Genomic DNA, 10,506 nt, shown 5'->3' on the forward strand with positions numbered 1-10,506 from the left:
CCTAATCTTTCCAAAAACATTATCACAGACCTGCAATACAAGTTTCATTGCAAAACACATACAAAATAAGGGGAAGAAATATAACTTGGCCTCCAGAAGTGACAGTTTGTTAAGCCACTGGTGGTCTAGGGGTTCACTGAAAGTAAGGGTTATACTAGCTTCATAAGAATCACTGGAAACCTGATAAAAATATCGATGCTAGGACCCAGCTCAGAAATCCCCATTCATTAGGTTTAGAGTGGTACCTAAACATTGAACTTTTTTTTTTTTTTAAGATTTTATTTATTTATTTGACAGAGAGAGATCACAAGCAGGCAGAGAGGCAGGTAGAGAGAGAGGAGGAAGCAGGCTCCCTGCCGAGCAGAGAGCCCGATGCGGGGCTCGATCCCAGGACCCTGAGATCATGACCTGAGCCGAAGGCAGCGGCTTAACCCACTGAGCCACCCAGGCGCCCCTAAACATTGAACTTTTTAAAGGTCCCAAGTGGTTCTGATGCGCAGCCAGCTTTGGAAACTAATGCCCAAGACTTGTACCGTATAACGCATTAAATCATGAACCACATGCCACTATTTTTTTTTTTAAGATTTATTTATTTATTTTAGTGGCAAGGGGCAGAGGGAGAGAGTGTCTCAAGCAGACCACTCTGAACACGGAGCTTGACACAGGGCTCAAGCTCACAACTCTGAGATCACGACCTGAGCTGAAACCAAGAGTCGGACACTTTTTTTTTTATTATTAACATAATGTGGTACTAGCCCCAGGGGTACAGGTCTGTGAATCACCAGGTTTACACACTTCACAGCACTCACCATAGCACATACCTTCCCCAATGTCCATAACCCTCCCCCCTCCCCCCGGGCAACCCTCAGTTTGTTTTGTGAGATTAAGAGTCTCTTATGGCTTGTCTCCCTCCCGATCTCATCTTGTTTCATTTACAAGAGTCGGACACTTAACCGACTGTGCCACCCAAGTGCCCCCCCATATGTCACTATTCAAATTTAAATTTGTTAAAAATTAAATGAAATTAAAAATTCAATTCCTCAGTTGCAGTAGACACATTTCAAATGTTCAATAGCCACGTGTAATTAGTGGACACAACACTGGACAACATAGATACAGAATATTTCCATCATCAGAGAAAGTTCTATTGGATAGCCCCTCTTAGACAATAAGATCCAAGAAGGCAAGGGTTACATCCTTCTTACTCATGGCTGGCTGTAAGCCTAGCGTCAAATACAGGAATCGTTCTGGCACAATTTTTTCCAGTCTTTTCTCTGTCCCCTGCTCATTTCTAAAACTGATGGGGGATCCTGAGACATCCACACCCCACCCTCCGCAGGGAAGATCTCTGTCAGTCACTGGTCTGGGCCAAGTGCTCTGGCAAGGTTGACCCTATGATCCTATATATTACTTCCTGGTTTACAGAGAGGCAAAACTCCACACTCTCTTTTCTTCCAAAGGTTCTAGAAGGCAGCCCTCACCTCGGATGTTGGTTTCAAAGACGGAGGCATTCACATCAATATCAAAGTCTACGTTGTCCTGGAGCACTTCAACCACTCTTTGGAATTCTGACACATTTCCCAAAATCTGGAAGCAAAGAGAGACTTGATAGTGAGGCTCTCTCAGGCTTGAAGGCCCTGAAGACATTGGATCAAGAGTGTGGGATCCTACACTGGTGTGGCCTTCACTTATTTAACTTAAGACCTCCAGTTTCTGTTCTAGGACTGGTGACAGGAGAAGGAAACACCGAGATCTAGCAATCACCCAATATCAGGAGACCGGTTAAGTAAATTCTTAGGGACCACAAAGAGTCACTATGTACCCACTTAAAGGAAACAATAAAGACTGTAGACCACATGAGGAAAAACTAGTTTGACATTTGCAGTGGGTATCTGTTATTTTTAAACTTCTCTGATCACCTTCATCCTTGTGGGAAACACTGCAGATTGGTTGGTCCAATACTGATTTCCAATCTCCTTTACCCTGGTAGTCTCCCACTACAGAGGACAGAAATTCAGATACTTGCTTTCTCCACCTCCTTTGCTGCTAGAGGTGACCATGTTATCTAGCCAATGCTAAGCCTTGAGAAGTCTAGTGAGGGTACATCTGGGAAAGCTTCGGTTTTCCTAATAAAATTCAGTTTTCCTAATAAAAAGGGACACTGCTTACTCTTCTTTCTGCCTTGAAAGCAGACTTGATTTCTGGAGCTGTAGCAGCCATTTTAGACCCTGAGGTACTAAGCATGAAAATGAAAGCCAATACACTAATGATGGTAGAATGGAAACATACAAAGAGCCTGGGTCTCTGATGGCACAGGTGGACAGCCAACCCCATGCTAGAAATTACCTCCAGACTTCCTCTCACTTGAGAAAATTAGCCTTCTTCATTTAAACCATCAGCCAAATGCAATTCTGATACCTTTTACTCTGATAGTAGTACCCTAATTCTCTCTCGAGGAATCACTCTTCTTCTACAGCTGTTCCTGCAGTTTGGGAGAGGCTGACTCCATCCCCTCAGCTGCAATAATGTGTGCTTGATGTGGACCACTGTACTGTATTCCTTGGCCAGTGACTGGTTCAGGAATAAGTGGGTGACCCAAGCCAAATCAATGAGACTCAGTTCCTGGTATTAATGCATAAGGGCTGATTCTTCCCATATGCGCTGAGTGGGAAGTTAATCTGGAGATATTCTTGGCTACTCTGCCCAGCACACGGAGAGCCCAAGAACACAGCTAACAAAGGAAGCAGAGATAAAAGATAGAAGGACTCGGGAAGACATTGTTGATGTGCCTGGATCCAGCTAAGTCTGACGCCAGGCTTTATCTGGACTTTTTACTTATCTGACTCAGTAAATTCCCTTCTTGTCTCTTATCAGTTTGAACTGGGTCTCCTGTCACCTGGAACCAAAACAATTCTGATTATCTCAAGCGGCTCCGGGATCTGGACTCAAATTTTCTTTTCTTTTTTAAGATTTTATTTATTTATTTGAGAGAGAGTGAGCGAGCATGAGCAGAGGGAGAGGGAAAAGCAGACATTCCACTGAGCAGGGAGCCCAATGCAGCGCACAATCCCAGGAACCCAAAATCATGGCCTGAGCCGGAGGCAGACACTTAACCAACTGAGCTATCCAGGTGCCCCTCAGTCTATGTTTCTCACTGTTTGTCTTCATGTAACCTATCCTCACCTACTTCAGGAAAACCATACCTGCTATGCCTCCATTCTTTGCCTTGAGGCATGCTGTGCCCTCTGCCAGAAAATTCTCCATCATGTGTCTCCCCATTTCCAAATCCGACCTGGCTTTGATTGTCTGAATGTCACTTCCTAGGAAGGAAGCCTCTGTTCCCTCCAGCTAAAATGAACCTCTTCATCCTTTAAAAGACTCCAGTAACTTTATCCACAACTCTTACAGCATCTGTTTCTTTCCACATTAAGAGAGACCTTGTCTGGGAAGGAGCCTCATTCATCCCTGCCTTCCCCCAGGGTGCCAAGCACAGCCATGCAGCAATTACTCCACAAATGCTTACTGAATGATTACAAGAATCTCTTTCCACAATGCAGTTAGTGATCTTCTCAAAACAGAAATCCCAGCACTTCCCACCCTCTACTCAAATGTTTCAGCGGCTTTCCATTCCTCTCAAATTAGAAATCAAAATCCTTAACATAGTGAACAAGGGCTTCCATCATCCTGGTCCCCAACCAGGCTTCTAGCTCCACTCTGCTTGCTACATACTGGCCCTCCTTCAATTTCCTGTATCTGCCCCGCTCTCTCCTGCCGTGAGGACCTTGTCCACGCCCGCTGTTCCCTCTGCCAAGACCACCACATCCTCCCCGACTTCCCTAGTCAATACTGGCTTCTCCTTCAGATCCCAACTTGAAGTGTCATTTCACTGCCTTAGGGAAGTCCTCCCTGACCTCCTCAGTCTAGCTCCATTTCCTTTGTTACATGACCGCTCACAGAACCATGTTCCCCTCCCTTGGGGCACTCATCTCGATTTGTAATTCTATGTCTTTTAAAATTAGTTTTTGATTCCTCATCTCCCTCACTGAAGTCATAACTCCAGGAAAGCAGGGACCATGTCTTTTTAAACTTAACACTGTAAATCCAGAGCTTAGCACTGTGCTTGGCATACAGGGAACCCCCAGTAAGTATTTGATGAGTGGACAAGTACATACAAGTTAACATTAAGGGAAAAAAGGCAAAATTACATCTATAAGGTGATCACATTCAGGTCAATGTTATTAATATATAAAAATGTCATGATCTCAGGGTCCTGGGATCGAGCCTTACATTGGGCTCTCTGCTCGGCGGGGAGCCTGCTCCCCCCTCTCCCTCTGCCTGCTTCTCTTGTGATCTCTGTCAAATAAATAAATAAAATCTTTTTAAAAAAATGAGAAGATGTGACAGAAAACCAGAAATAGTGAAGTGGGGAGAAAGTTGTTCAATCCTCTCCTGTGACCTTTTTAAGGAGGACAAATAAGACTCGGAGTCATTCAGAGTTAAGCTCAAGTCCTAGCCCCACCATTTCATAGCCTTGGACCCTGGCCAACCCTTTTTACCTTTCTAAGCATCAGATTTCCCCATACTAAGAAGCGGTAAAGGTACATATCTCATGGGGTTCTTGGAAGGATTAAACAAAGTAACACATACAAAGTGCTTCGCACAAGCCCTACACACAACACATGAACTCATTACTGCTACTATTTTTTTTTTTTTATCACCGAACATGGCCAGTTTGAACGTAAGCCTATGAAAACAAGGAGGGTCTCAAAGTCTCTGTATCACCCAGTTATACAGGCCTATCCCAGTGCTGTGTTCATAACAAGTCCTCTATAAACATCTGCTGAATCAATGACCCTGAACACGTTTGGAATTCATCCTTTTCCTCTATCTAGCTGGGAAACCAGAACCTGATGGTTCAGAATCCAGAGATGAAAATAAAAGGCCTAAGTGAAGAATTTGTTTTTCACCCACAGTCAAGCTGCCAAAAGAGGAAGGATCTCAGTTACACAACAGTGGTGCAGAAAAGCAACTGTCAAGACACTTACCAGCAAAGTATCCAGGGCATCAATTAGCGTCAGAGAAAAACTGTAAAAGGACAGAAATCCCAGCTGCTTAGTAAGAAAAGCAAACGCAAGATAGTAAGGCTGCCCCAGATCAGATACCCCCAAAACCAGTAAGTGAGGCACAGCAACGCCTCTGCCTGTCCCAGCTTCCAGTCACGGCAGAGAAGCCAGAGTGAAAATTGCCAAGAAGCTCTGACCCATTTAATGCATCTGGGAGGATGGGCTGATACTGCTCAGCTGTGGTTAACCACAGCATCTATATGCACAGGCATTCTTCTCCGCCATAGGGAGGCAGTATAAGATTATAGCTAAGGGCATAGGCTTTTCCCCATCTAGGAATTTATCTTAATGTGTACAGAGCTGTATGTTTGACAATGCAGATCCATTAATGTGCAGAAGAGCAAAAAGCTAGAAATAACCCAAACATACACCAGTTGGAAGAATAATTATCTAAATTGCAATACATTTGAATAGTGCAAAACTATGAAGTTGTCAGAAAAGATTGTTATCAGGAGTTATATGGATTAATGTTAAAATATTCAAATTATATAGTTAAATGGAAAAGACAAGGAATAGAATAGGCAGTGAGAGTTATGTTTCCATCTGCATTTTCGAAGAGAGACATATAGACAGAAGGCAGATTAGCAATTGTTTGGGCCAGTAGTGGAGGAGGGATCAACTTTAAGTTCCTATATAAGGGAACTTTTTAGCATGACAGAAATGTACTCTATCTTGACTATGATAAAGGTTACTATATGCTTTAAATGGGTTCATCTTATTTATAAGTTATGCCTCTTTAAAAGCTGATTTTAAGGGGCACCTGGGTGGCTCAGTGGGTTAAGCCGCTGCCTTCGGCTCAGGTCATGATCTCAGGGTGCTGGGATCGAGCCCCGCATCGGGCTCTCTGCTCAGCAGGGAGCCTGCTTCCTCCTCTCTCTCTACCTGCCTCTCTGCCTGCTTGTGATCTCCCTCTGTCAAATAAATAAATAAAATCTTTAAAAAAAAAAAAGCTGATTTTAAAAGACACATATACATACTTATATGATGGTATAAACTGAAAATATTTTGGGGAGGATGTATATGAAAGTCAACAGTGGTTGGAGTTCTAGGGTAAGGGAGAGACTGACTTTATTGTATACGATTTGGTACTGCTTGGATTTGCCATTTGCTTACTTTTTTTTTTTTTCATCTAAAAAAAACCAGCACAAATTTTGTTGAGTTAACGTCTCCCGTGCTTAGCATACTCATTTGTTAAGTGGAGAAAGCAGCATTTAATTCCTAAGGGTGTTAAGAGAATTACATGAGAAGACACAAGTAAAATGCTTAGCACAGTGTTTAATCAATGTCAGCCTCAGCAAAATGCAATGATTCTTCTTCACTCACTCAGCAAGGAACAAGACAGAGAATTCCATCTCATAAATTTTTATTCTAGTGGAAGTGAGAAAGACAAACTAGCAGATAAGTGAAAATGATAGTATCAGAAAGTGGGAAGTGCTACTAAATAAAAAAATAAATAAATAGGGTGATTTAGGAGAGTGACCTGTAGGGGGTGGGTAGTTAAGGGAGCTGATTCTGAGGTGACATTTTGAGCTGAAATCTCAAGAAGCAGTCAGTAATGAGAATGTGTTTCAGTTACTACCAACAAATGCTCTGAAGTTTCGAGTTTGGAAGAGTTACACCCCCTCCTGGGCCTATTGGCCCAATTATAAAATGAAGGGGTTGGGTCTTCTGACTTCTTGGAGTCCTTCCTCCATGAACTAGGACTCCAGAGATCTGTCCATTTGTCCAAGTCCCCACTGCGGGTGCCTGTTACTCTCGTGGCTGGAGCCCAGAGGTCCAGTCCACCAGGCTAACTCAGGCTTTTTTCGACGGTGGGATCCAACTTTCCAGGAGGCTGGGTGGATCCCGGTGGTGCTGGCCTGAATTGGGAGCGAACGTGGCCTCACCCTCGCTAGGAGCTTTTTTGGAACTGGTGAGGAGACCTTGAAGCCACCAGCGCCAGCAGACCCGCCCCCCAGGACTGGACTGCCACACCCAAGCCGCCCCCCCTGCTCCTCCACTCGCACTACCTGCCCCAGGTGTCTTGCCCGTCACAGGTGAGAGGTCGCAGCTCGTCGTAGGGAAAGGCATTCTCCAGGTAGCTGTCGTAGGCGTGGTAGAACATGGCCTTGACTCGCTCCCTGGTGCGCGGTACAAGAAATAAGTCAGGGGGCCACAAAACGAAACTAGGCAGGGAAAAGGACAAAAAATAGGGAGGAAAGTGGGGAATCACCACCTGAGCCCAGTGGCGGGGTCCGAGCAGATCAGGGTGGCGGGTCCTGGGACCAAGGGAAAGGAAAGGGACCGGGTCTGCGCTTCCCCTTCCCCAACTAAGGAAGGGCTAGGAGCCTGACCCCCTTCACCTGTAGTGAGCGGGGTCGGGCGCGGTGCCATCCGGGCCTGGCGCACCATGGTGCAGGGGCAGCAGCACGCACAGGAGGCCGAGCGGGATCAGCAGCCGGAAAGGCATAGAGCTCGTGGTCCTGTCAGCGCGGCCGCCGCAGCAGCAGCCACCGCCACACGCTCATGCTGCGAACCTCTGCTGGTTGTTCCGGGAATCCGCGCCCCTGCGCCTGCGCGCTGATGAATCAGTTACCCACTTCCGGACTACAAGTCCCAGAATATAATGGGAGGTGGAATCCAGGCAAAGAGCATCTTGGGACATACAGTCCCTGAAGTGGAAATGAATGTGGCTGAAAAACAGTGGCTACTATAGATACTATAATTAACTAATGTCTTAGTAACAGCATTTGTTGAGCACTTATTGTGTGCTACGACTGTATTGAACACTTTAAATACATAATTTTTTTCAACCACCGTATAAGCATTAAAGACAGAGGACAGCAGGAGACTTAGATAACAACACAGGTGCGCTGCAGTAGTTTCCCGTGACTACTCTAAAAACTTACCGCACATTTGGTGGCTTAAAGCAACAGAAACCGATTCTCTCTCAGTTCTGGAGGCCAGAAGTCTGAAATCAGTTTCACTGGATCAAATTCCTCTGGAATCTCAAGAGGAAAATAAGCTCCTTGCCTCTCCAGCTTCTCCTGGAGAAGAGAAAGTTGCAGTATTCTTTAGCCTGTGGCCGTATCACTCCAATCTCTGCCTTCTCCTTGTGGGTGTGTCTCACCACTCTCTCCACTTATCTCTTATAAGGACACTTGTGATTGCATTTAGGTTCCACCTGAGTAATACAAGATAACAACCCCCCCCAACTCAATCACATTTGCGAAATGTGATTTTTTAGTAAATATTTTTTTGTTGAGTAATATCCCGTGTGTGTGTGTGTGTGTGTGTGTGTGTGTGTGTGTGTGGTGTGTATACACATATACAGACACACACACACACAGTGTGCAGAAGCTTCTTTTTTTTTTTTTTAAGATTTTATTTACTTATTTGACAGAGATCACAAGTAGGCAGAGAGGCAGGCAGAGAGAAAGGAGGAAGCAGGCTGTCCGCGGAGTAGAGAGCCCGATGCGGGGCTCGATCCCAGCACCCTGGGATCATGACCCAAGCTGAAGGCAGAGGCTTTAACCCACTGAGCCACCCAGATGCCCCTGCAGAAGCTTTTTGGAAAAAAAGATTTTATTTATTTGAGAGAGAGAGAGAACGAGCACATAAGCAGGGGTGGGAGGGCAGAGGGAGAGACAGACACCCACTGAGCAGGGAGCCCAATCTGGGGCTCAATCCCAGGACCCCAAGATCATCACCTGAGCCAATGGCAGTGCTCAAAAGACTGAGCCACCCAAGTGCCCCCGTGCAGAAGATTTTTACTGTGATGTAGTCCCAATAGTTTATTTTTGCTTTTGTTTCCCTTGCCTCAGGGGACATATCTAGAAAGATTAAGTCACTATTACTAAAGTCAAAGAAGTCATTGCCAGGGCGCCTGGGTGGCTCAGTGGGTTAAGCCACTGCCTTTGGCTCAGGTCATGATCTCAGGGTCCTGGGATTGAGTCCTGCATCGGGCTCTCTGCTCAGCAGGGAGCCTGCTTCCCTCTCTCTCTCTCTGCCTACCTCTCCTGCTTCTCTCTCTCTCTCTCTGCCTACCTCTCCGTCTACTTGTGATCTCTCTCTGTCAAATAAATAAACAAAATCTTAAAAAAAAAAAAAAAAAGAAGTCATTGCCTGGGGCACCTGGCCAGCTCAATTGGTGGAGCATATGATTCTTGTTCTTGGAGTCATGAGTTGAAGCCCCACATTGGGCATAGAGTCTACTCAAAAATAAAGAAAAGTTACTGCTTATAATCCATTTTAAATTTATTTTTGTACGTGATGTAAGAAAGAAGTCCAGTTTCATTCTTTTGCATGTTGCTGTCCAGTTTTCCCAACACTATTTACCAAGGATACATTCTTTTTCCCATTGGATATTCTCTCCTACTTTGTCACAGATTAAGTGACCATAGTTGTGGGTTCATTTCTCGGTTTTCCATTCTGTTCCATTGATCTACATGTCTGTTTTGCCAGTACCATGCTGTTTTGATTACTACAGCTTTGTAATACAACTTGAAGCCTGAAATTGTGATGCCTCCAGCTTTGCTTTTCTTCTTTAAGATTGCTTTAGCTATTTGGAGTCTTTTCTGGTTCCACACCAAGTTTAGAATTGTTTGTTCTAGCTTTGTGAAAAATGCCTTTGGTATTTTGATAGGGATTGCATTAAATATATAGATTCCTTTGGGTAATATAGACATTTTAACAATATTTGTTCTTCCAATCCATGAGCATGGACTGTCTTTCCATTTCTTGGTGTCATCTTCAATTTCTTTCAACAGTGTTTTCTACTTTTCAGAGTACAGATCTTTCACCTCTTTGATTAGGTTTATTCCTAGGTATTTTATCATTTTTGATGCAGTTGTAAATGGGATTGTTTTCTTAATTTCTCCTTCTGCTGCTTCATTATTGATGTATAGAAATGCAACAGACTTCTGTACATTGGTTTTGTATCCTGTGACTTTACCGAATTTATCAGTTCTAGCAGTTTTTTAGGGGGGAGTCTTTCAGGTATTCTGTGTATAGTACCAGAACATCTGCCCTTATTAATTGAATGTGTTGTTGTAGGCAATAATTTCTGCCCTTGAGAGTCTGATGGACAGTGCATGGCATACAATCAAAATTCCAAAGTAGTCAGGCCACAATCCTTTCCTTTGAAGTGCTTGCAATTTTAATAAAAATGAAAGACATCTATTGGAAAATACCTGGAACCGTAGAGGGTCAAGTCTTCTTGTGGGTGAACAGAGTTTGAGGATGCTCAGATTGTGTTAGTCCCCAAGGTGAAAGTTCTTGGTCTCTGTGACAAGCAGAATGAGCTTTGGACTAGTGGTCAGAAGCCCTTGGTTCTATTACTGGTTTAGCCATCATTTCTGTGTGATCTTGGGTAAGCTGTTTTCCCCTGTGGGGATTCAGTTTC

At 44.3% G+C, this 10,506-nt stretch overlaps 1 protein-coding gene across 1 annotated transcript in view; it reads right to left on the bottom strand.

Annotated features, from left to right (window-relative positions):
* The window catches only part of EDEM2 (ER degradation enhancing alpha-mannosidase like protein 2), a 32,080-nt gene extending 24,416 nt beyond the window's left edge, over nt 1-7,664 (bottom strand). The window contains exons 1-4 of the mRNA XM_047746058.1: nt 7,466-7,664; nt 7,133-7,243; nt 5,046-5,085; nt 1,482-1,587 (exon numbers count right to left, since the gene is read on the bottom strand). Coding sequence (XP_047602014.1) covers nt 1,482-1,587; nt 5,046-5,085; nt 7,133-7,243; nt 7,466-7,572 — 364 coding nt within the window. The 5' untranslated portion in view covers nt 7,573-7,664. The remainder of the gene's footprint in view (nt 1-1,481; nt 1,588-5,045; nt 5,086-7,132; nt 7,244-7,465) is intronic.
* Nucleotides 7,665-10,506: the final 2,842 nt, after the last annotated feature.

The sequence above is a fragment of the Lutra lutra genome, chromosome 9, assembly GCF_902655055.1.
Source record: "Lutra lutra chromosome 9, mLutLut1.2, whole genome shotgun sequence".
NCBI classification, from domain to species: domain Eukaryota; kingdom Metazoa; phylum Chordata; class Mammalia; order Carnivora; family Mustelidae; genus Lutra; species Lutra lutra.